This window comes from Schistocerca americana, chromosome 9, assembly GCF_021461395.2.
Source record: "Schistocerca americana isolate TAMUIC-IGC-003095 chromosome 9, iqSchAmer2.1, whole genome shotgun sequence".
Classification (NCBI taxonomy): domain Eukaryota; kingdom Metazoa; phylum Arthropoda; class Insecta; order Orthoptera; family Acrididae; genus Schistocerca; species Schistocerca americana.
The window spans coordinates 45,377,454-45,404,810 of NC_060127.1; the positions used below are offsets into that span (position 1 = coordinate 45,377,454).

The following is a 27,357-nucleotide window of genomic DNA, read 5'->3' on the forward strand; positions in this document are numbered from 1 at the left end:
GGAATAAATAAATTAATAAATATTACTAAATATTATTGAATATGCATATGAAAACATTTTTTAAATTGATATAACACTATTGTATTATTAGAAGTGTTCTGTAGGCTATCAGACTTTGCTTACATTTAAATTGTACAAGCAGGACTCTGAGAACACTGGTGCTTTTCATAATCAAGAAAATCCTCCTTATAGGGTCTTCACTTCAATAAATAAAAAATACTTGCTACTGTTGTTCAATATTCTGTTATTCATGCACACATATGATACATAGAACTCATAATACTTCATATTTAAAATCACACATCTTCATCATTCCTCTACATATGAGACAGAGTGTAAAAACAAAACGCTGTACAAATAATTGAATGAATGTTCTTTCATTTGTCTGTGCCTTACTGGACATTCATAATTAACATTGCTATGGGGGTCTTCCATCCTGTACCAACACACAGATGGTGCCACATTGTGTACTGTGATTTGTCACTCCACACAGCATTTTTCCACTGTTCAATCGTCCAATGTTTATGCTCCTTACACCAAGTGAGGCGTTGTTTGGCATTTACCAGTGTGATATGTGGCTTATGAACAGCCGCTTAACCATGAAATCCAAGTTTTCTCTCCTCCCGCATAACTGTCATAGAATTTGCAGTGGATCCTGATGCAGTTTGGAGTTCTTGTATGATGGTATGGCTAGATGTTTGCCTATTATACATTATGACCCTGTTCAACTGTCGGTGGTCTCCGTCAGTCAACAGACAAGGTCGACCTGTACGCTTTTGTGCTGTATACGTCCCTTCATGTTTCCACTTCACTATCACATCAGAAACAGTGGACTAGGGATGTTTAGGAGTGTGGAAATCTTGCGTACAGACATATGACACAAGTGACACCCAATCACCTCACCACGTTCGAAGTCCGTGAGTTCCGCGGAGCACACCATTCTGCTCTCTCATGATGTCTAATAACTACTGAGGTTGCTTATATGGAGCACCTGGCAGCAGATGGCAGCACAATGCACCTAATATGAAAAATTTATGTTTTGGGGGTGTCCGGATACTTTTTATCACATAGTGTCTTTAAAATTACAAATAATGCACTTCATCCATTTAAATATTCTACACTAGAGCAAAAGTAGTGATGCTGTAAATATGTCATTAAACATGTTCTGAAGGCTTTAGGCTTAGTACATGCTTTTAGTTTTGAGGGAGTTTGTTACAAAGTTTCACTCCCACGTGAGGAAGTAATGGTTTGAAAAAGGGATGTGTTGATTCAGATCGTACAGAAGTTTATGTTTAATACAATAAGGTGTTTGTGAACATGGCAATTAGGTTTTTCTTCCCAGTCTGTGTCCTAATGTTTATTTTAAACAATATAAGAGCACTCTGGCTTCAGGCCACAAGTGCCCCATCGGGACCATCCGACCGCCGTGTCATCCTCAAGTTGAGGATGCGGATAGGAGGGGCGTGTGGTCAGCACACCACTCTCCCGGTCATTACAATGGTTTTCTTTGACCGGAGCCACTACTATTCGGTCAAGTAGCTCCTCGATTGGCATCACGAGGCTGAGTGCACCCCAAAAAATGGCAACAGCGCATGGCGGCTGGATGGTCACCCATCCAAGTGCCGGCCACACCCGACAGTGCTTAACTTCAGTGATCTCATGGGAACTGGTGTATCCACTGTGGCAAGGCTGTTGCCTTTAAACAATATAAGAGTTTAGATAATGTAAATATATGGCAAAAGGAGAGGAAGATTAGAGACCTTAAACAGCATTTTACATCTTTATATGTGTTTCTAGGTTTGTGTCTAAACAAAAATAAACTCGGTAAGACAGAGTTTACTTGGCTCCTTGATGACATTAGCAGTGAGGCTGAGGATGTCAAATTCAAAACATAAGTCACTAAATTCAATAAAGTCTTCTTAACAGTAGCTGAAAACACAAGGGACAAAAAATAGTCACTCAAACGCAGGTTCACTAGATTAGAGACATTCAGTACTCCACCAGCCAATGCTGATTTTTACCAAATTAATTTGTGGCTTGCTTAGTCCCTCTTGTAACCACATCATATCATAGATATTGACCAAAAATCCGTGCTAGTATTTGGAAGAAAGTACATGTCACTTCAGTTTACAAGAAGGGAACAGAAGTGACTAACAAAACTGTTGTATAACAGGTTTGACATCCATATGTTGCAGTATCTTAGAAAATATTCTGAGCTCAAATATAATGTGTTGTGAGCATCTACATCTACATCATATTTTGCACGCCACCTAGTGGTGTGGTGGAAGGTACTTTTTGTACCACTAATTGAGCCCTCCATCCCTGTTATACTCGTGAATAGCACATGGGAAAAATGATTGTTGACAAGCTTTTGTATTGGCTCTAATTTCTCAAATTTTCTCCCTACGGTCATTATGTGAGATGTAAGTAATATGTTGCCTGACTCTTCCCAGAGAGTGTTCTCTTGAAATTTTGATAATAAATCTGACTGACCTCCTCCTTACAAACTAGCATGAAAACATCAGTCATTCAAAATGCAACTTGCTCTTTCCTCACAAAATATTCTGGAAGCTGTGTATCAAGGCAATTTAGGTAGATGATATATTTGTTGACCCTCCCAGGGGACACCACCTTATAGTAGGCACCTTCAGCACCAGGCGGGAGGGTTTGCATGCTTTGTTGAAGTCAAGAGCTATGTTGGCGGTAACATAGCTACTGGCAGGGTCACCCAAGCAGGATTGATCTCGACAGAGGAGCCAGAGAAAGTGTGTCCCACAACATTGGGCAGGAAGGGCTGCAGAGGCATAGTGAAGCCAGCTTGCCTAGAGGAGTAAACCTCATACAGATCCTGGTCCTCCAGGTTGGGGGTTGGGCATGCGACCAAGAACTCCATACTGTAAAAAAAAAAAGAATACTACGGAAATTCAACAGAAGCCTTGGAAACTGGATGGAATGCATGTATCAAGACCCCAGCAAAGGAAACCGAAAAAGGATCTGACAGTAGCATCGTGGAATATGAGGACAATGCTTCAGCCTGGAAAAATGAAAGAAATACTCAATGAAATTTTAGAATTCAAATATGATATCATAGGGCTACATGAAATTAGATGGCAAGGGAATGGGCAGATAGATAAACCTGAGTACTCATTGGTATATAGTGGACCAGAAGAAAGAACAGGCCAACTTGGAACAGGATTTATAATAACTAGGGAAGCTAGGAAAAGCCTTCTAAAATTGAAACCCATAAATGAAAGGATGTGGAGACTCAGACTAAGAGGGAAATTTAGGAATATATCAATAGTTAATGCACATACACCAACAAAGGAAAAAGAGGATATAATTAAAGAACGGTTCTATGAAGACTTGGAAAAAGTATGCTGTGCAATAACTAAATATGACCTGATGCTAGTAATAGGAGATTTTAATGCAAAAATAGGGAGGAATGAACATCCATATGGAGTTTCTGGAAAATACTAAGGGAATATCAGTGTGGCTTTCAACCAGACAGAGGAACAACTGATCAAATATTTGTGATAAGACAAATGATGGAAAAGTTCTGTGAATATGATATAGATCTACATTTCCTATTCATCGACCTTAAACAAGCCTTTGACAGTGTAAATCAGCAAGAACTATGCAGAGTACTGAAGAAAGTTGGTATAAGTGCTAAACTAATAAGACTAATCAGAATGACAATGACAGAGAGAAGAGCAAAAGTAAAGGTCCTTAGCAGAACAAGTGAAAGCTTTGACTTTAATAAAGGTGTGAAGTGAGGTGATAGTCTCTCTACTGTCCTATTCAATATAGCCCTGCATAGGTAGTAAATAAAATCAACAAAAGAGGCACCATACTTATGAAAACTAGCCAGATATGTGCATATGCTGATGACATTGCTATAGTAAGAAGAAATACTAATACGCTCCTAGAAACATACCAGGCAATGGAAACAAAAGCCTTAAAAATTGGTCTCATAGTAAATGAAGACAAAAGAAAATATATGGTAATGTCACAATCTGAAGCCAGAAGAACCCCTAATAACCTAAACATCAATGGGAAATGCTTCAAAGGAGTGTCCTCTTTTAACTACTTGGGAGCCCTAATAACAAATGATAACAGTATTGGAAAGGCTATGGGAAAGAATACGAGCAGGAAACAGAGCTTAGTTTGCAAATATGCAACTTTTCAAAAATAGTCTTGTTACAAAAAAAACTAAACTGCTAATATATAATTCCCTAGTCCCCCCAGTTATCACGTATGGGTCAGAGGTATGGACATTGAGAGAATACAATAAAAATGCACTAAGAACCACTGAGCAGAAAATACTACACAAAATCTATGGGCCAATAAGGGAGGAAGATGGCTGGAGAATAAGCTACAATGCCGAATTACAAGAGTTAATACAAGGCAGGGACATAGTAAAATTTGTGAAATCACAGCAAATACAATGGCTAGGACACTTGGAGAGAATTGCCCAAGATAGAATTCCAAAGAAAATGATGAAAAGTATGATCCATTCACCTAAGTGAAAAGGGAGACCTAGAAGAAGATGGATTGATGAGGTAATAATGGATATCACCAGCATGGGAGTCCGGGGATGGAAAAGAGCAGCAAATAACCGAGAAGGGTGGAGGAAGAAGCTAAGGCTCACCAAGGGCTATAGCACTACTGAAGAAGAGAAGAAGAAGATATATTTTTTGACTTCTGGAAACATTTGATTTGTATGACACTTTGATGATGCAGTTATCTATAATGAAATACAGTCTGAAAGAAGCTGCACAAATGTTCAGTCAGATCTGGATAAGATTACAAAGTGGTGCAAATAATGGAAACTTGCTTTAAATGTTCAGAGATATAAAATTGTACACTTTACAAAATGAAAAAGAAGTAGATCCTGTGACTACATCATCAGTCAACTTATACAAATACCTCGATGCAACAATTTGTGGAGTTATGAAGCAGGTTGATCACTTAGGCCCAGTAATTGGCAACGTTACTAACAGACTTTGGTTAATGCAAAATCTACAAAGGAGAGAGTTCAAAAAAAGTAAGTGAGAACCCTGGGTCAGGGGAAACAACTTACTGGGTGGGGTGAGAAGGAAGTACTGATTGTCAGGGACTGCAACAGACAAGCTTTGAAAACCTGAGAGCCTAAAGATGGAAGATAAGCAAGACAGAGATTACTAATAAAACATCATGCCTGAGTTAATAATAGCAGAAAGCTAAATGCATAGTATATGGTAGAGGTATTGGGGGAGGGGGGGGGGGGGGGGAGAATAGACAAGTTAGAAAATAAAAGATATAGAAAACAGAAAACTGAAAGGGATTGAAGAAAGGAATAGTTACTGAGAAGAAATGCTGAAACTGAAGAAATTTACATACATTAAGGCCTAGTGGGTGGCAAGAACCATGGGCATGGTTGTAACACCAGTTCCCATCTGCAGAGTTCTAAGAAACTGATGTCTGGGGAACATCCAGATAGCATGTGTGGTGAAACAGGCACCGAGGTCATGACTGTCATCTTGTAGAGCATGTCCTGCAACAGGATATTATGTATTTGCCCATATACACTCTCTGTCTAGAAAGCTGAAGTGTCAGTGGGAAAAAATTTCAATCAATGAGGACATTCACACAGAAGTTTTTGGATTTCTCTGTTAACACAAGGAGTAGATATCTATCATTCCAGAAGTGGACTATTTGTAGGACACTCTGACTGTTGTTTACAGAGACTTTGTAACTATGGTAAAAAAACAATGTCATGTGTCTGTGTCAGTTTGAAGTGTAGTCAGCATTCAATAAAATTTACTTAGTGTGCCATAAGAATGTGTAACTTAGCATTTCAAGCCCCTGAATGTAGGTGCATATGCAGTTTCATAAGTGTTGTATGTGGGATGGAAACATAATACTTGAAATTCTTTGATGGAGCAGTGTATAAAATAAGGAAAAAGCAAACAATCATCTTGCCATGCTGAGGGGAGTGTGTATTCAGATCTCTGTGAGGATTGTTGGTGAATTTGTGTACTACTCCTGGGAAAAAAGCTAGTGCTCAAAAGCTAGTGTGAATGCTGGCTCCTGTTACATGTTATGTGCTCCAGACATCAATGCACTATATGTGAGTGATCACCTTTTCTTTATTTCATGTATTGCTCCAGACATAATACTTGGATATTCATTGACTTTTGTTGTGGATACACATCTGACAAGCCATATGATATTGTCTCAAGCTACTAATACTTTCGTACTACTGAGTTCACACCCTGTGTCTGTTTATGCCATTGTTTCATTTTGCTGCAGTCACAATCCAGCCACCACAACGGCTATACAAATAGTAAATTTCTGTTTATGTTGTGAATGAAATATTTATTTTTGTGTTAATGGAATGGTGTTTTTATGCTCACCACATGGGTCATCCTCACATGGTATTTGAGAGAGTGGTTTACTTACACCACCATACAAAACTGCATCGAGAGTGCTGGAATGGAAATTTATTAGCTGCATGTCATGACTTAACAATTCAGAGTGGCCCTTAACATCTAGCTGTGCTTGAAAATCACAAAATTTCAATTACACTAAATATTTTCAGTAGCCATAAATGGAGTGACTACATTTGGTACTTGAATAAGTTAGATTTACATACAAAAGAACAAAAGAGATGTGCAGTACTTCTAATTGTTTATTTCCAGGATTACAATGAGTTTCGTCTTTCTCAAATGCATTAAATCTTATAGGAGTTGAGTGCAAGTACAACATCACTTTTCTTGTGTGTACAGTCTTACTCAGAGCTGTCTGTGCAGTCTGAGCTATCTTCAGCATCTTCCACATTTTGTTCAGCCATCGGCACACACACACCTCGAGAACCACACTCCAAGCCTGGACTACACATTGTGTTTTCAGGAATGAATTTGCGGCAGATTTCTCCCTCCTCTGTCCAGAAAAAAGACAAATATATATGTAAATTTATTTGTAATAATAGATTACTACTCATAACCTAGAGGAGGCACTGAGTGACAGACAGTCACATAAAGATGAACATTAATGAAACTGACAAACTGCAGGGATGGATTCCTGACTGGAAATGGAGGAACAAAGGTCCTATGAACATGTGTCCAAAATTGGACACTGTGTGTGCAATGACAACGAATCATCCCAGATCACAGTTCAGAGCTTCATTGCATCCATGTCACAACAGATGGTCAAAGTGGCCTCCGTGGAATTGCTCCTTGTAGGTGGGGCACTTGTCAGGAGATTCTACTAGGGAAATTCTCAATATCCTGTAGAATCTGGTCTCCAAATCTGGCATGCGGACAGTTCACAGCCTCCCTTCATCTGTATCAAAGGATCCATGAGCACACAAACACCCAAAAGGGTCAATTGAAGGCATAAAGTTGGTAATAAGTCTGCGATTGTAATGTGTCACTTTATCTGTAAAGGTCTGTCTCAATGACACAAATTATTTGTGTGATCAAGACAGATCTTTACAAATAAGGTGCCCAAAAAGGACTTGAAATGTTGTGTGATGTGGTTGGTGTTCTGTGAGGCTCCTTGTTTTGGTATAGCTGCACTTCCTCTCAATCATTTCTGTCTGCTTGACCACACACAAACACTATCTCAGTTTGTTCCCAACATGAATACCAGACCATTCTGCTACACTGTGTCAGTGACACAGCCTGCAACACACAAGGAACACACAGCAGGTGGTTGGCTGATTTGGAGGAAGGGAGAAAAAAGTGAGGTCATCATCCCATCAGATTAGGGAAGGATGGGGAAGGAAGTCAGCCATGCCCTTGTAAAGGAACCATCCCAGCATTTGCCTGAAGAGATTTAAGGAAATTGCAGAAAACCTAAATCAGGATGACTGGACATGGGTTTGAACCGTCATCCTCGCAAATGTGTGTCTAGTCTGCTAACCACTGGTACACCTCACTCAGTGCTGCATGTGGTCAGAGGGGCTCTCATTCATCGGCACCATCTAATGTGGCAACGGCGTATTTCCAGACACATATTCATAGGACCCTTTTTTCCTCCATTTCTAGTCAGTGATCCATCTCTGCAGTTTGTCAGTGTTGTTAATATTCCCCGTGTATTTATAAGTAAGTGTGTGTGTGTGTGTGTGTGTGTGTGTGTGTGTGTGTGTGTGTGTGTGTGTGTGCATGTACACACATGCTTATGCGTATGTATGAGTGTGTCTAAGGAAAGACTTTTTCCGTAGCTTAATCCTCCTTTAAATGTAACAGGTGGCACTGATAAAAGTAGCCCATGTAAGTATAAAGAAAAATGCAGTGAAATTACAGAACTTAAGAGCTGAAATGGACTTCTCATTTATTTAAAATGCAAAATACAGAGAAAAATACATTTTTAGGAGATTATGAAACTAACCCCTGCAACATCAGTACACAACTATGCATGTCTAAGCATATTCAGGTACTCCCTGCATAAAGTTTGGATATCGATGGTGGCAACTTCATGGATGATGTTGTCTTTCAGTTCTTGTATTGTGTGTGGATTTGTTACAGACACCTTGCTCTTAAAGGAAAAAAAATCACATGTTAGATCTGGCAAATGTGGTGGCCATAAATTCTGCTGTCAGTTCGTTCCTCAGAGAAGACATCATGGACTTGTTCCAGGGATATCTTAGACATGTGGTATGTTGCACCATCTTGCTAGGAGAAGCAGTATTGTCTTTCATATCCAGTTAGTTGGGCACAAAATGTATCTACAATTTCCATATATGCAACAAACACCACACCAAGTGCCAATTTTTTCATCATGGAGTGGCTGCTGACGCACAATATTAGGGTTCTCCATTGCCCAGTATCTTGTGTCCTGTCAATTCACATGACTGGAAAGATGAAACCATGCTTCATCCCTCATGATGTAATGGAAAGGGTCTAACAAAATAACACTGATGTTATTCAAAAGCCATGTGCAGTGATCTACATATTCCTGAATATCATTCTCCCACAATTGCTGCACAATCATCACATGATATGGCTTTAAATTAAGACTTTTCCGTATCTGCTGGCAACTCTTCCTACTCTCATGTGCCTCTTGGGCAAAGTAATGTGTAGACTTCTTTGGACTCTGAATAATTCTCCTGCAAATGCCTACAAAAACTTCTGGTGTATAAACTGAAGGAATTCTTTGTTGTTTTACATTTTGCAGAGATCCATATGTGCACCAATTTGTATACAGACTCTGTATAGCTCTGTCTGCTGGCAGTCATCTATCCAGACAGCTGACCCCAAAAATTTCATGAGTTTCTTTAATCAAACCTGCTTTCACATACACTTCCACGCTTTCAATTTTTTCTTCTATTGAGAAAGTTATTTTGCAGACCATGAAGAGGAACATCCAATGTCACTGATGAAATAAACTGAAATGCTGAGAGAAGAATGCTAACAGTTGATTATTGCTATCAATTGTTGTAGCTGTTTATTTCAGAAGTTGAAATATTGCATTTGCATGCAAAGGGGAGGCAGGCTACTTTTAACTGTGCCACCCTGTACTTTAAATGTACTTGTCTGCCTCCTCTATGTGCTGAAGAACAATCTGACGTATTCCATTATGTTTATTCCATTCCACATTTTCGATTGTTTAGTAACAGTCATATATATGAAGACCTTAATCAGATAACCAACATCAGAGAATCAGTGAATTCCTTAATTCAGATGTATATGGATGCTTTACTAAAAATCTGGACCATGCCCACTGTTGTCATTTTTGAGTTATGCATTGCTTTTTGCAGCCAAAAAAGAGATCTGCCACAGGAAAAAATTGACCAAGTCTGGGTGTGTATTTCCTCACCATCTGTTGACAGTCAGTGTACTTCTAATAAATGGGAGCTCTTTGTTCAGTTATACAGGGTAGCCAAAATAAAAGAGGCCTCATGTCATACAGACAATTCACTGATCTATTGTAAATACAGAATACAGAGTAGTAAATTGCTATTACAGCAACATTTGAACATTCAGTAAATCAGTAGTTCACAGGAAATGCTGAAAGTGTTCACCATAAACTTTGATGTACAATTCAGCGTGTCTCAATATGTTTCTGGAGACTTGCCAATTCATTTGGTGTGATTTCAACAATCACATTGTGAATGTTTGTTTTCAGCTCTTCAATGAATGTGGGTTGTTACTGTAGACTTTAATCTTCAAATTATCCCGGAAATAAAAATCACAGGTAGACAGATGGGGCCTAAATCTGTAGAAATTGTACATTCTTCTTCAACAGCTTCATGGATGTGTTGTTGTTGTTGTGGTCTTCAGTCCTGAGACTGGTTTGATGCAGCTCTCCATGCTACTCTATCCTGTGCAAGCTTTTTCATCTCCCAGTACCTACTGCAACCTACATCCTTCTGAATCTGCTTAGTATATTCATCTCTCGGTCTCCCTCTACGATTTTTACCCTCCACGCTGCCCTCCAATACTAAATTGGTGATCCCTTGATGCCTCAGAACATGTCCTACCAACCGATCCCTTCTTCTGGTCAAGTTGTGCCACAAACTTCTCTTCTCCCCAATCCTATTCAATACTTCCTCATTAGTTATGTGATCTACCCATCTAATCTTCAGCATTCTTCTGTAGCACCACATTTCAAAAGCTTCTATTCTCTTCTTGTCCAAACTATTTATCGTCCATGTTTCACTTCCATACATGGCTACACTCCATACGAATACTTTCAGAAATGACTTCCTGACACTTAAATCAATACTGGATGTTAACAAATTTCTCTTCTTCAGAAAGGCTTTCCTTGCCATTGCCAGCCTACATTTTATGTCCTCTCTACTTCGACCACCATCAGTTATTTTGCTCCCCAAATAGCAAAACTCCTTTACTACTTTAAGTGCCTCATTTCCTAATCTAATTCCCTCAGCATCACCCGACTTAATTAGACTACATTCCATTATCCTTGTTTTGCTTTTGTTGATGTTCATCTTATATCCTCCTTTCAAGACACTGTCCATTCCATTCAACTGCTCTTCCAAGTCCTTTGCTGTCTCTGACAGAAATACAATGTCATCGGCGAACCTCAAAGTTTTTATTTCTTCTCCATGAATTTTAATACCTACTCCGAATTTTTCTTTTGTTTCCTTTACTGCTTGCTCAATATACAGATTGAACAACATCGGGGAGAGGCTACAACCCTGTCTTACTCCCTTCCCAACCACTGCTTCCCTTTCATGTCCCTCAACTCTTATAACTGCCATCTGCTTTCTGTACAAATTGTAAATAGCCTTTCGCTCCCTGTATTTTACCCCTGCCACCTTTAGAATTTGAAAGAGAGTATTCCAGTCAACGTTGTCAAAAGCTTTCTCTAAGTCTACAAATGCTAGAAACGTAGGTTTGCCTTTCCTTAATCTTTCTTCTAAGATAAGTCGTAAGGTCAGTATTGCCTCACGTGTTCCAGTGTTTCTACGGAATCCAAACTGATCTTCCCCGAGGTTGGCTTCTACTAGTTTTTCCATTCGTCTGTAAAGAATTCGTGTTAGTATTTTGCAGCTGTGACTTATTAAGCTGATAGTTCGGTAATTTTCACATCTGTCAACACCTGCTTTCTTTGAGATTGGAATTATTATATTCTTCTTGAAGTCTGAGGGTATTTCGCCTGTTTCATACATCTTGCTCACCAGATGGTAGAGTTTTGTCAGGACTGGCTCTCCCACGGCCGTCAGTAGTTCCAATGGAATATTGTCTACTCCGGGGGCCTTGTTTCGACTCAGGTCTTTCAGCACTCTGTCAAACTCTTCACGCAGTATCATATCTCCCATTTCATCTTCATCTACATCCTCTTCCATTTCCATAATATTGTCCTCAAGTACATCGCCCTTGTATAGACCCTCTATATACTCCTTCCACCTTTCTGCTTTCCCTTCTTTGCTTAGAACTGGGTTTCCGTCTGAGCTCTTGATATTCATACAAGTCGTTCTCTTATCTCCAAAAGTCTCTTTAATTTTCCTGTAGGCGGTATCTATCTTACCCCTAGTGAGATAGGCCTCTACATCCTTACATTTGTCCTCTAGCCATCCCTGCTTAGCCATTTTGCACTTCCTGTCGATCTCATTTTTGAGACGTTTGTATTCCTTTTTGCCTGTTTCACTTACTGCATTTTTATATTTTCTCCTTTCATCAATTAATTTCAACATTTCTTCTGTTACCCAAGGATTTCTACTAGCCCTCGTCTTTTTACCTACTTGATCCTCTGCTGCCTTCACTACTTCATCCCTCAAAGCTACCCATTCTTCTTCTACTGTATTTATTTCCCCCATTCCTGTCAATTGCTCCCTTATGCTCTCCCTGAATCTCTGTACAACCTCTGGTTCTTTTAGTTTATCCAGGTCCCATCTCCTTAAATTCCCACCTCTTTGCAGTTTCTTCAGTTTTAATCTACAGGTCATAACCAATAGATTGTGGTCAGAGTCCACATCTGCCCCTGGAAATGTCTTACAATTTAAAACCTGGTTGCTAAATCTCTGTCTTACCATTATATAATCTATCTGATACCTTTTAGTATCTCCAGGGTTCTTCCATGTATACAACCTTCTTTCATGATTCTTAAACCAAGTGTTAGTTATGATTATGTTGTGCTCTGTGCAAAATTCTACCAGGCGGCTTCCTCATGGGTGTATGACACTGAAAACCATGAAACATGCGGCGTAGCATCATCTTGCTGGAAAAATGCATACTTCATTTTTCCTCAGTCACTGTGTAATAAATTGTTGCTAAATTCTGTTACATACGCTTCGAAGTTCACAGTGTTGTTACAGAAATTCTGACCTACAACCTGTTGGTCTGAACTGCACACCAAACACCTAATTTCAAATCATGCAGAGGCACCTCAAAGAGTTCCCTGGGATTGTCTGTTGACCAGTAGCATGTATTTTGAGAATTCACATACCCATTAAGGTGAAACTATGCTTAGTCTGATTTTAAGTAAAGATTTGAATCCTTCAGCAACATGCATGATTAACCATTTTCAATAGTGTTGTCACTGTGTGTAATCTGTAATTTTAATGCTTGCATCACTCTTACTTTGTATGCTCACATATGTAACAGTTTCAACATGTTTTGATATGACATTCATTGAATGCTTAGTTGGGAGGATAGATGTCTAGTCAATTTCTGTGGATTTTTTACCATAGTCTTGTGAGCACATTCAATATTTTCCAGTGACAAACTTTCTTTACATGGTTACATTTAGCATTAATGACTGAACCTGTTGCTCTGAATTTAATGATCAATTTCTGCAGAGTCTTCTTGCAGGAGCAGCGGTCTCTGGATATTTTATCATGAACTTTTCATTTAATGTATTAAATGAATTACGGACAAAAAAGTTTCAACAATAAGCACTATTTGTTCAACTGAAAAAGGCATTCCACAGAACTGTATTCACAACAAGCTTCAAACTCACTACTGACACACCGTTGATCTCTAAATTGCTGCTTGATCTCAACTGACATCATGTGATCCCTCTTGAGTACTGCCCTAGTGTTAAGAAATAGCAACACCCAGATACTTCAGATATCATGTTCAGAATAACATGGGGGCTTTTTTATCTTGGCCACTCTTTATAATGGACCATGTCTACTGTTGTCGAACATAGCAGACTGTGATTTGGCATTTCACATTTTCAATGATTTTGGAGATGATGTATTTTAGTACAGTGTTTGTTGATTTTTTTCAGTAAGTGAATCCTTTTGTAATGTCCACTTTTGTTGTGGAGTACCTACTTCATATCTATGGTATATTTTTAATGTAACATTCTGCAAATGGGTTATCTGAAACAAAAATAGGATTTATTCCAAATAATATTTATTTGCTCCAAAAAGTAATTTCAAAAGTAGCCCTAATGTTCTCAAAGTAACATCAATTTATAAAAAACAGGAGTTTTAAATTTTAATGTGATGGTTGGTTTTGATTTTTATTTTCACAGATGTATCTAATGATAGGCTTTATGGTTGAATTCTCATGACAGGTTTGGCATCAAGTCTGTTTTGGTATGTATGTTCTCTCAACACATAATCTGTAAATTGTAAAAGTATTAACATGGGCTCTTGCAAAAGTTGGGGATATTGACCTTTTAAGCTTCACCAGAAATCCACTACCAACATTAATTAAAATATTTCTTCCAATGATGAAAGAGATACTGGTTTCATTTTCTTCTGCTGCCGTGATCATGCATTGACAATAACTGGGTTTCTAATTCATAGTTTCTTTTAATTTTTAATCTGCTGCTCATCTTGAAAATGGGCTTTGTCTGAATGGCCTGCTACAATCACACCTGTTGGTACCAGATGGCTGAGTTCGACATTTACAAGGGTTTCTAATAAATACAGCTTTATTTGCAGCCAGTGTTGCATTCATATCAACTATCCAAATTAGTAAGAGGAAGCAGGGTTTGTTGTCATTGAATTTTTTTTATTTTGTAAACTTGTTAACTGTTATTGCTTGATTGCAATTTATTTTCTCAAATCTTACAAGAAAAAGCATGTAAGTTTTGCAGCACTCCTGAGTGATCCTCACAAAATCCCTGGGTTCCACAGAACACAATTTAAGAAATGGTGAATTAGTAAATATAAAAAATGTATAACATATCTGAGCATACCAAGTAGTAAGTTAAAATCAAACAGTGGAAAATCCAGTATGGAATGTAACAATATTATGGAAAGAATAGTTGCTACTCACCATGCTGAGTCACAGATAGGCACAAGAAAAAGACTGTCAGAAAGTTAGCTTTCAGCTAACAAGGCATTTGCAAAAACAGACATAATGTCTTATGGGATAACAGCAATCAGTGATTTTATAATGTTACTTAAAATCCATCTTGATTGCAAATTTTTTATTCATATGACCGGTTTTGGTTCATTCAGAACCATCTTCAGATCTGATATTTCAGTTACAGGAGTAACCTGTCCAAATCCAGTTCCGCCGCCCAAGCCCGGTAAGATTGATGGGGCTGTTTCTGACACCGGTAGAACGCCACGCGGGCAGCAAAGACGTGGGTGTTTTTTCGGTAATAGTTAGACAATAAGTCACACATTTCTTGGAAGGACAGAGAGGCAGGTTCCCACAGAGGGGCTAACTGAGATAGCAGCTGATAGATCCATGGGGAAATCCAAGATGGAAATAACAACTTACACATAGGAGCGTCGACAACACCGAAAGCCAAGAAGTGTTGCTGCAAACGCTTTTCATAATCCTCCCAATCTTCAGCGGCCTCGTCGTAAAGAGGGAATGGAGGCAGAGAAGAGGAAGACAGACAATGAGTAAGCGACATCGACAATGCCTGAATAGCAGCCGTCAGCTGTGTTTGTTGTTCAATGAGTGCCTGCATAAGCTGTTCCATGTCTGCCCCGTCACGAACACACAAATCCACAATGCAGTGAAAATATCCCATCCTTGTCCCCAAAAAGTGTTATAACCTTTAATCACCAATAATTGCGTGGATATTCAAACACACTCACTTAGAAACAATAGATCATTACATGATAACAACTCAGTATCTCTTATTCGACTGCCGTGCCGTGACATGCGGCCGGCGCCGTTCGTAGCTAGGTGGCGCTCCCGCGCTCAGCCAAGTTGCGGAGCGTCTCTATCGCCATTTGCGCGTACTGTCATGGCGGCACTGTTAAATGTTGTGGCACTGTCACAACACTTTTCCCCCCTTGAAAAAAAACACTCACTTCCTTGGAGACATGGACAGTGCGGAGATATCCATGGCCTCTTGTGAGGCCCCGAGAAGATCCCGTGGAGAGACTCGAGAGTATGGTTGAAAATGTCAAGGATGGGAGCTCGTGCATGGAACGTGCCTCCTGGATGAGATGATGGGTGAAAACTCCAGAGCAGCATCCATAGGTGTCATGGACCTGGGAGTGTGCTCCAGCGAGATGGGTCCCAGAGAAGGCGGCGTCGCGACTGGGGCCGGTTCCGGCGTACTCGGAAGCGGTAGCGACGTCGGCTGCATCAACACGTACGGTAGATTGGCAGCAGTGACAGGACTGGCTGCTCAGGCTGGTGGAGACGAAGGAAGGGGCGGTGACACTGGCGTGGCCACCACTCGTGGGTGCATCTGGTCGTAATGGCGAACAACCGTGCCGTCGTCCGTACGTATTTCACAAAGCCGGCGGCAGCAAAGAGCCTGGACCACCCCTGGAATCCATTTAGGGCGAGATCCATACCCTCGTGCCCACACGTCAGCACCCACCGAGTATTTTCCCACACTAGGGGACACAGCACAGGGCCTGACAGGGTGAAGCAGGTGCAGTAAAGCGCGCGGTTGGCGGCCATGCAAGAGTTCAGCAGGGCTGCGATCACCCAGAGGCGTGAAGCGATAAGAACTCAGAAATTGCAGCAGAGTGTCATCTGTGGAAAAATCACTAAGGAATTTTTTCATCTGGCTTTTGAAAGTGCGGACAAGGCGCTCGACCTCCCCATTCGATTGCGGATGAAAGGGCGGTGCTGTAACATGATAAATCCCTTGTCCAGTACAAAAGCCACGGGAGGCCTGCGAAGAGAACTGAGGGCCATTGTCTGTGACGATCGTGGATGGAAGAACTTCTAGCGCAAAGATTTTGGACAAAGCCAGCGTCGTTGCCGCAGTGGTGGGCGACGGACATCGAACAACAAACGGAAACTTCGAGAAGGTGTCGATCAACAGTAGCCAATAAGTACCGAGGAAGGGGGCAGCAAAGTCAGTGTGCACCCGTTCCCAGGGCTGCACCGGATCAGGCCACGGAGAGGGCATAGTACGAGGTGCAGCCAGTTGTTGAGCACACTGACCACACGCAGCAACCATGTGGGTGATTTCCTAATCAATACCGGGCCAATAAACGCGCCTGCGGGCCAGGGACTTAGTCCGAGAAATACCCCAATGGCCTTCATGCAACAGTTTGAGAACATCTTTGCGAAGAGAGGTGGGCACCATGACCCGTGGAGATGCGCCATCCATGGGCAGAAGAACAACACCATCACGAACAGACAGACAAAGGTGCAAGGCATGGTAGTTGCGAAGGGGATCCAATGCCCGGCCCTTGGTCCTGTCTGGCCAACCCCGTTGAACAAAACAGATCACCTAACACAGGACCAGGTCCTGCGCAGTAGCTGACGCAACCTGCGAACCTGTAAGTGGAAAACCCTCGACCGCACGACGTGTGGAAACAGAGTAGTTCATCACGATCGAAAACCGGGTCGGGGCCCATCAGCAATCGCGATAATGCTTCAGCATTGGGGTGCTGGGCTGTGGGGCGATAGTGAATCTCATAGTGAAAACGAGACAAGTATAAGGCCCAACGTTGCAGGCGGTGAGCTGCCTTATCCAGAAGTGACGCCGATGGGCTGAACAGAGAGACCAGCGGCTTGTGGTCGGTGATGAGGTGAAACTTAGAACCATACAAAAAAACACTGAACTTTTTTAGAGCATAAATGATAGCGAGCACCTCCTTTTCGATTTGAGAGTAACGCCTTGCGCATCTTTGAGGGTCTTGTAAGCATAGGCAATGGGTCGTTCCAACCCATCCTCATACCGATGGGTGAGAACAGCCCCGAGGCCATACTGTGACGTGTCAGTCACCAGAACCAAGTGCTGACCCGGACGGAATGTGGCAAGACAAGGCGCCAACTGCAAATGAGCCTTCAAGTGGACAAAAGCCTGCTCACACTCATCGGACCAACAGAAAGGGACGTTTTTGCGTAACAGCTGATGCAAAGGATGAGCTACCACCACCATGGATGGAATGAATTTGTGATAATAAGCAATCTTGCCTAGAAACACCTGAAATTCTTTGACCGTAGACGGCCGGGGTGGAGCGTTAATGGCTGCAATGTGCTGATGTAGAGGACGTATACCCTCATGGGACAAATGGAAACCAAGATACACAATGGAGGGTTGGAAGAACTGTGACTTGTCCAGATTGCACCTCAACCCAGCTGAATGCAAAACCCGAAACAGTGAATGCAAATTGCCAAGGTGCTCCTCAGTGGAGGCCCCTGTGACAACAATGTCATCCAGATAGTTTATGCAGCCGGGAACGGAAGCCGTGAGCTGTTCCAAAAACCGCTCAAAAATGGCCGGCGCGCTAGTGACACCAAATGGTAACCACTGGTACTGATACAACCCACAAGGAGTGTTGATGACGAGAAATTCCTTGGAAGAAGCATCCAACGGCAACTGATGGTACGCCTCCGATAAGTCAAGTTTGGAAAAGAACTGGCCCCCAGTGAGCTTGGTAAATAACTCCTCAGGACGGGGAAGAGGATAAGTGTCAATGAGGCTCTGAGTGTTGACAGTGGCTTTAAAATCACCACACAATCACAGACTCCCATTTGGTTTAGAAACCACCACAATTGGCAATGCCCATTCGCTGGAGGTAACAGGAAGGGGAATCCCTGAAGCTGTTAACCTGTCTATCGCAGCCTTGACAGGTGCACGCAATGCCACTGGAACAGGGCGTGCCCGGAAAAACTTAGGGTGAGCTGTATGTTTAAGAGTAATGTGGGCTTCAAAATCCTTGGCATGACCCAGACCAGCAGAGAACATGGACGAAAATTCAGAACACAATCCACCCAGCTGTTGATACGGAATATCCTCAGATATGAGGTGCACATCATCATCAATGGAGAACCCGAACAACTGGAAAGCATCATAACCGAACAGGTTTTCAGTGCCCGCATGATCCACCACATAAAATGTGAGGGGCCTAACAACAGACTTGTAGGCAGTGGAAGCATCAAACTGGCCAATGATAGGAATTTTCTGTTTATTATAAGTTCTCAGATTTCGCATAACTGGAGACAAGGGAGGGGAGCCCAACTCCAAATACGTGCGAGAATTAATGAGAGTTACTGCAGAGCCAGTGTCCACTTGCATGCGAATGTCTTTATCCAGAACACGAACAGTAACAAACAACTTATTTGTTTGAGAAAGCACACAGTTAACATCCATGTCCGATGCCTCGCCCTCGTCGACAGGAACTTTAGGGCACTGACACACAGAAGCAATGTGGCCTTTTTTCCTATATGAATTACACGTGGCCCAACGTTTTGGACTCGTGGCCCTGTCATGCTGTACAAAACAACGTGGACAAGAAGGAAGTGCGGAACGAACCTGCTTCTGTGGTAGCTGTTGTTGCTGTGAGCGTTGTGGCCCAACGCGACGTTCTTTACGTGAGTGAACCGCCGCCACATCTTCGTTCTCCTGTGAAACAGGCAAATTGTCTGTGTTGAAAGTTGACTGTACAGTGCCTACATCACACCACGTGTCTATTTGCGCGCCAACAGCATGAGACACTTCAAAGAATTGAGCGATGCTTAGAACTTCCAACAACGACGGATTTGGCAGTTTTAGGGCACGTTGCCGAACTTCTTTATCAGGAGCAAGCCATAGAATAGCATCCCTAACCATTGAATCAGCATAAGACTCATAATGAGTGTCCGAGACAAACTGACATTTCCTACTCAGACCATGTAGTTCCGCCGCCCAAGCCCGGTAAGATTGATGGGGCTGTTTCCGACACCGGTAGAACACCACGCGGGCAGCAAAGACGTGGGTGTTTTTTCGGTAATAGTTAGACAATAAGTCACACATTTCTTGGAAGGACAGAGAGGCAGGTTCCCACAGAGGGGCTAACTGAGATAGCAGCTGATAGATCCGTGGGGAAATCCAAGATGGAAATAACAACTTACAAATAGGAGCATCGACAACACTGAAAGCCAAGAAGTGTTGCCGCAAACGCTTCTCATAATCCTCCCAATCTTCAGCGGCCTTGTCGTAAGGAGGGAATGGAGGCAGAGAAGAGGAAGACAGACGATGAGTAAGCGACATCGACAATGCCTGAATAGCAGCCGTCAGCTGTGTTTGTTGTTCAATGAGCGCCTGCATAAGCTGTTCCATGTCTGCCCCGTCACGAACACACAAATCCACAATGCAGTGAAAATATCCCATCCTCGTCGCCAAAAAGTGTTATAACCTTTAATCACCAATAATTGCATGGATATTCAAACACACTCACTTAGAAACAATAGCTCGTTACATGATAACAACTCAGTATCTCTTATATGACTGCTGTGCCGTGACATGCGGCCGGCACCGTTCGTAGCTAGGTGGTGCTCCCACGCTCAGCCGATTTGCGGAGCGCCTCTATCGCCATTTGCGCGTACTGTCATGGTGGCACTGTTAAATGTCGTGGCACTGTCCCAACGGCTACGTCACATAAAAAAAAAACGTGCATGTGAAAGTTGCTGAATTTGGACGGGTTACTCCTGTAACTGAAATATCAGATCTGAAGATGGTTCTGAATGAACCAAAACGGTCATATGAATAAAAAATTTGCAATCAAGATGGATTTTAAGTAACACAACAAGGCATTCATTGAAAACAGATGAAACACACACACACACACACACACACACACACACACACACACACACACACACAGAATATTTGAATAGTGAATTGCAGCCGATTAAGGAATGAGGTTACAGATGTTTTAATTAAGATTGTAATAGTTCCATGTTTAAAAAACGCATACTCTCATAATCAGTGTGTGCAGAAGGGGTGGGTAACAAAAGAGAGACCCAGAAATGCAGAGAATTAAGCTTCTCCAGATTTATTTCTTTTTCAGTCTCAATTTGTTAAAGATGTTAATTTCTACTGACATGTCAGCAAGGTAAATCCACTACTGCAGATGAGCATATGTATGAAATTGAAATTCTCAGACAATTACATATGTGTAACTGGAATTCATGACCTTGGGAGTGAGGAGTCATCAGTGTTTATATTTTATGAGAGGGACAGACAAAATTTGATCATGCATAATTTTCCTCACAATTGAATAATGGCATGATGGCTATTGTAACATTTTTCTGCAGTTGCCAAGGATTAAAGAGGAATTTAAAAATTGCTATATTAGGATGTTATCTTGTTACAGTGGATTGCATGTAAGAAGGTGGCTTCATGCTGCATCCTCTGAAGAGAGGGAAGGAGAATGCTTTGCAACACTGCCGGTGTCTTCTCTGGCTGTGTCCCATGACTCACACTCCAGCCACTGCTTAGCATGCTAACTGGGAAAATAGAGAGGATTGCTGCAATGGGTCACTGTGACTGCTTCTGATTCTGCCTAGCAGAATTTATGAAGTCAGAAAACTAATGCTATCAGTTCTTAACATAATACTTCTTGTGTTTGCTTTATGCCATCAATAATTAACAATGTAGTGGCTAAGTACCCTCACTACACTCAAACTAACATGAAAATCAATGTTGATGAGGGGATTGTACAAACTTAACCTCAGTAATTTGAATCGTACTGAAAGGGTGTGTGTAGGGCATGACAGGGACTTCAATGTATGTAGGCAATAAGACACAACTTTCCACTATTTTCAAGAAAATCGAGTTTGAAAATTTTAGGTGTGCTTATACACTTTCTATGATCATCAATATGTAAGGATCCCACAGATGAGTGAGTAAGAGCTTGGTTTGATAAGTGTGAGGTCTGTGGATCAAATCTTGCTGCTGGCACTACTGCTTTTTGTGAGCTATCTACACCAGCATCCGGTACACGGTTTGATATCAGGGGTATGCCATGAAGTTGTGTGATGACTGACAACTATTTATGAATGAAAATCAAGTTTGTTTTGCAACAGACATTTTGAAAAATGAAGCACATGCAAAAATTTGCCAGTCATTACATGTGATATACATGACTATAATTATTGTTTTCCATGTTTGTACGATCAGTGTCTTCCTGATTCTTGCCCTGCTCTGTAGGTTCCACATTATACTTGTCACAAATGTAGATACAACAATAAAAGTAAAAAGATTCTCCTGAAAGTTGTCATGTACCATTATTTTATTTCCAATTTCCTTTTTTTCAGGATAAAGTTTATGAAAATAATAAATGAATGAAGGAGTATTGATAATTTGCATGGCCATATTGAAGTTACCTGGTAATGGAAAAAAAAACTGATAGCAGTGAGATTCAATCCAGGACACTCACTTTTATAAAACCAAGCCCTGACTTACTCACCTGCAGACTCCTTGAGGATGCTGTCAATATGAATGAAATTGGTGAGGAAAAGTTTGTATGGTGCCCTTGTAAATTTCCTACATGTGCCCCCATGTGCATGCTACAGGCAGAAGAGGCAGAATGATATTATTGCCTAGAGCATCATGTGTTACACTTTTCCTCACCATTGTGCATTGCCCAATCCCTTGCCTTCTCAGGTGCACATCACTACAGCAAAGAGGCAAATAGAATAGGGCAGCAGTTTATGAGAACAAGTCACAGTTTTCTACAAATTCAAGTGGATTTTGCTGATATATAGATGGCGTGTTTCATGAAAGATATTTATTTTCATATTGCTGGATGGCATTTATTGTCAAAAGTGAAGGATAAAAATTTAAGGTGGTGAGATTGCTGACTTTGTGTCATATGCTGAGTGTATTAACTAGTTTATCAGTCACAGAAAGAAGGCTACTGAGGGACATTAACTACTATAGCTGCACACTGCAAACACCCAGTGTTAATGAAATTCAGATAGTGTGCAGGTGACACTGAAGATTAGAAAAATGTGTACATTGCGAGATGGAAGGAGAGCAATTCTCTCTGGCATGCCAGAACCTGTGGTGTTCTATCCAGATGCAAAGCTAAGAAAAGCCTTAATAAATAGCTCTCTTACATACTCCCTGTGTATCATACCTCCTAGCTGAACCTATTATACGATTATAGACCTGATGAAGAAGACAAGTGACACAGACCTGAAGATCAAGATGAATTCAAGTGCAGGTAAATAAGGAGAAGCTGTGGTTATGTAAATGTTTGGGTATGCTGTCAATTTGATAGATTTGCTCCAAAAGTTTATGCAGTGAAAGTCTACAATGTAAATATGGTCCATTTTTCCTCAAAATCCCTGTTACTGTACAATAAGTGTCTAAACATTTTTTTTCTGATAAAGTAATCCCTGGAAGGCAAATTTTACTGCAATTGTAATTTTATAAAGTTAATTATATTCTATGAAATATAATAAAATGATACATTTGTCTGTGATATTTGTTAATTTGCAATAAATAAACAAAAGTATATAAGTGTGTTTTTTTCAGAATGTAGTCATGGCCCATAATTTGTAGCATCCATTTTTTTGTATGTATGATTACTACTGTATGCAATTTAAAAATGAAGAAACTGTTTTTTTTCTGCATACTCTTATTTACTAATGAGCTATGGACTCAGTTTCTGAGTGCACTAAGCTTATATAGGTAGTATTTTCACAATATGGGATAATGTTTTAAGAATTGTAAATGCTGTTGGCTATAGAACATCCTGTGGAGACATTTCCCTTCAACAACCTTGGCATTTGATATCTGTTTCTAAGTGTAAAATCATTAATGTCCTATGTTATTACAAACATTTTTCTCTCAAAAATGTGGACAGTAGTGAAGAATGTACATTTTAAGCCCAACACATGGTGGGATATTATTGTTTTCTTCTTCTTTTCTGGTCACATGAGCATTTCACAATGCCATTACCTGTCTCAACCAATGAGTGGGTATCTTCAGACTGTCAGTAGATAAAAAAGGAATACAAGGGATCATTGTATACTCCATAAAATCTATCCAAGTAATTATCTACTACAGAAAAGGATAAAATCTTGCAGCTGGCAGCATGTCCCTTTGGGTACAATGTTTTTCTTTTTCTATCTTTATGTAGGTAATTACTTGGTACATTTTATATATTATAAGATGATTATTTGTATATCCTTTTTATTTTCTGACAATCCAGAGACCGCATCTAACTGGCTGAAACCAGTAATAGCACATTAAAATATGACTGTGGTTAAGTAAAAAAATACAAAAATAAAAGATACAATGCAGATCTAATATTAACTAAAAATACCCTAAAAAATTAAGAGTTTCTTTGATGATATACTTCCTCAAACTAGAAGGAGTTGCCAAAAAAATTCTTTAATTCAGTCTTGAACTTCATCACCTTCCTCATATTACATTTAATTTGCTCTAATTAGCATGTTGTTAAATACATAGGATGTCCCAGGATAAAAGGTCAATAGTCAGGGACATGACACAAAAAAGTCTTGTAAACATGGTCTCTAAAACACATACCTTAATACAATAGGCACTACTTCAACTTCAATGCTGCAAAACAAATCCCTTCTACTTCAAGCTCTGTGCTTTCCATATTTTGGGGGCTGGTAGTATGGACCAAAACAAGAAAAAAATAAACAGCAAATATGGGTTCTAAGAGCTGTGAGCACTTGTTCATCTTCACTATTGTGAAATATATCTATTCTACTGAACAACTGGTCACATTATAGAGCCCATGTACGTTAGACAATTTTTTCTTGTTTTGGTTGATACTACCTACTCCCAAAATATGGAAAGCAGAGAACTTGCTGTAGAAGAGGTTTGTTTCACAGTATCAAAGATGAAAAAATGCTGTGTGTTCTTAAGGTATGCATGTTTCTTATACTTTTCTGCTTCAAATAATCATTCCTGCAATAGCCCTGAATACTGACCATTCATCCTGCAACACCCAGTACATGTATTCTTGTACTTCTCTCCTTTGTGTACTAATTCTAAGCTGTTGAATTCTTTGCAGAAGATGCTTTTGGTCCTAGTGTTATATTCATATTATGCTCTATACTTTTCAGAAAAATACAGTATTGGTAATGTCAAAGAAATCAATGAATATGTATGTACTGTGAAACATCTGCCAAATTACCATTATTTTGATGATGCCTCTGCAGGATATTCTAGACATAATACAAAATATAGGTCTTTTTACTGTATTCTGAAAACACTGTCCCTCTAGATTGAAAAAAAATACCCCTGTAGATAATAAAAGACTACAGTACTTACTCAAGTATATCCAGCATACATCACAACAGCCACAGTTCTTGATGACTCCTGAGGGACAGTAGGATGGTAAAGTGGGACAGGGCTCATCACACATATTTGGCAGGCACTGCACAATGCCACCACGTGGATGATGATGGCCAAACCTGTCATCGGCCAGAGCAAGGCAGGCAACTGACAGAACTAGGCACACATGTCTCAGGAACATCTGCAAGCATAGCAAGGAATGGGCAGTCATAGTACAACAGGTGTCACTTAACTCATTCATGTATGTGTTAAGAAGATCCCATCAAGAAAGAGAACCTTCAGAGATGTAGAATGAGTCAAATAATATGTCAGTCAAAGATGAGGACATCATAGAAAGTGGACCAGTATGCCATATTAACTATAAACTATGTCTGTTGCCTAATGCTGTCCACACTTAACCCATCTAAATTCAGTAAAATAGTATCAAAGCTACTACTTTAAAAAAAGCTGCATCATGCTGTTGGCTGCTTACTGCACAGCTGCTGTTTATATGCTATTAGTAGCTTAATATTTACCTGATTGCAATTCTATGTTTCGAAGAAAATATCTTTTTATCTGTAAATACTGACTTCTTTTTACACTATGTTACTATCTAGAAGTAACTGGATAAATAAAAAACTTCTCCCCAAGTGGCAGCAGAAGAATACACTTATAAAAAGGTATTAGAGTCTACAAGCTTTTGGAGCCAGTGGCTCCTTCTTCTGGCAGAAGCATTGAATGGGAAGGGAGAGAGGTGAAGGAAAAAGACTGGTGAGGTTTAGGGAAAGGTTAGAGTTTGGAAAAGTTGCCCAGAACCCTGGGTTAGGGGAGGCTTACTGGATGGGGTGAGTAGGAAAGACTGATTGTTGGAGACTCCATCAGCCAATATTTGAAAACCTGAGAGCTTAAAGGTGGAAGACAGGGTAATATGCAATAATATTAAAGACAGAGATTACTGTTAAAACATTGTGCATGAGTTAATAAGAGCAGAAAGCTAAGTGCTTTGTATGTGATAGAGGTGGGAGGGGTACAACTAAAAATAGATGTGTCAGAAAATGAAAGATGTAGAAAACTAAAAGGGAGTGAAGGAAAGAATAGTTACTGGGAGGAAATGCTGATACCAAACAATCAGTCTTTCCTTCTCATCCCATCTGTTAAGTAAGTCTCCCCTGACATGGGGTTCTGAGTGACTTTTCCAAACTTCACTCCTTTTCCTAAAACTCACCAGTCCTTTTCCTTCACCCCTCTTCATTCCCTGTTCAGCCCTTCTGGCAGAAGAAGGAGCCACTGGCTCTGAAAGTTTGCAAACTGCAAAACATTTTTACATGTGTGTCCTCTTGCCACTGCTTGGTGAGTAGATTTTTTATCTGCCCAATTACTTATATTTTCAACAATTAGTTATTCTCATTGGTACATTACTATCTGTCATACAGATTTATTATAAACATTTCTACTTTGCCACATAGCTAACAGAACTTGTCAGTCCCAGAACCTAGGTATGCAGATAAAATGTAGAAAGAGGAGCTAATGAGGTATACTTTTTTTTTTCTTTTCTTCTGGTAGGGATTCCCAATTTCTTTACATAAAAAGGGAACTCATCAAATATCTGTCCATCAGACTATGTAACTTTATTCTGGTTCCTAGACAAAAAAGCCAAACCTACATGAAAATCATTTTTGTATCTTTTATTACAACTGTGAATATCAATGTTCATTTGAAATTGGTTTTTAGTATCAGCAACAAACATCATTAACAAGTTAATGTCTTGGGAAATGAGTCGAAGAATTCCAAGATCCTTAAAACAGTTTCTGTGACCTGTACATTTATTTACTTTGTGCTACGTTTTTCATGCTCACTTCTGCTGAACAAACACTTCATTTACTTTATTGACAATTATGAAAAGGATAGATTGAGTACTCACCATAAAAGACGATATGCTGAGTTGAAGTAAGGGACAAGGAAAAGACTGTTACACAATGACCTTTTGGCCAAAGTCTTCTTCAGAGAGAAAAAAAAAGAAAGGAAACACATACATTCATGCAAGAGGGCACGCCTCATGCACACATGACCATTGTCTCTAGCTGTTCTGGCCAGAGCAACTGGAAATAGTGGTTATCTGTATGTGAGTTATGCCTGCTTGTTTGAATGTGTGCCAGTTTTCTCTTCTTTTCTGAGCAAGGCTTTAGCTGAAGGCTCAGTGTGTAACAATCTTTTACCATGCCTGTCTGCAACTTAGCATGTCATCTTTACAGAGAGTAGCAATCTACCCTTTTCATAATAGTTGATATTCCAACCTGGACTTTCCATTGTTTCACTTTATTTACTTCAGGAGCGCTACCCCAGAAGATAATTATGTAAGACAACAGGAAGCGAAAATATCTGGCACAAGCAAACATTTTTGTCTTTAGGTCGGTACGGTGAGAGCTGATAAAATTCTGTCTGGCTTCCAACAGCATCAAATGATTTAAAATTCACAAGCTTTGACTGGGTTCT

The 27,357-nt window shown here is 40.3% G+C and overlaps 1 protein-coding gene and 1 pseudogene across 2 annotated transcripts in view; both read right to left on the minus strand.

The window, feature by feature from the left end:
- Positions 1–1,580: 1,580 nt before the first annotated feature.
- LOC124551624 lies at positions 1,581–1,697 on the minus strand (annotated as a pseudogene).
- Positions 1,698–6,652: 4,955 nt separating this feature from the next.
- LOC124550865 overlaps positions 6,653–27,357 on the minus strand; it is a 106,172-nt gene continuing 85,467 nt past the window's right edge. For both annotated transcript variants that reach the window (XR_006967735.1, XM_047125609.1), the window contains 2 exons: positions 24,862–25,066; positions 6,653–6,921 (listed from right to left, as the gene is read on the minus strand). Coding sequence is in view for 1 of the 2 variants with exons in the window: in XM_047125609.1 (XP_046981565.1) it covers positions 6,770–6,921; positions 24,862–25,066 (357 nt within the window). In the remaining variant the exon portion in view is untranslated. The remainder of the gene's footprint in view (positions 6,922–24,861; positions 25,067–27,357) is intronic.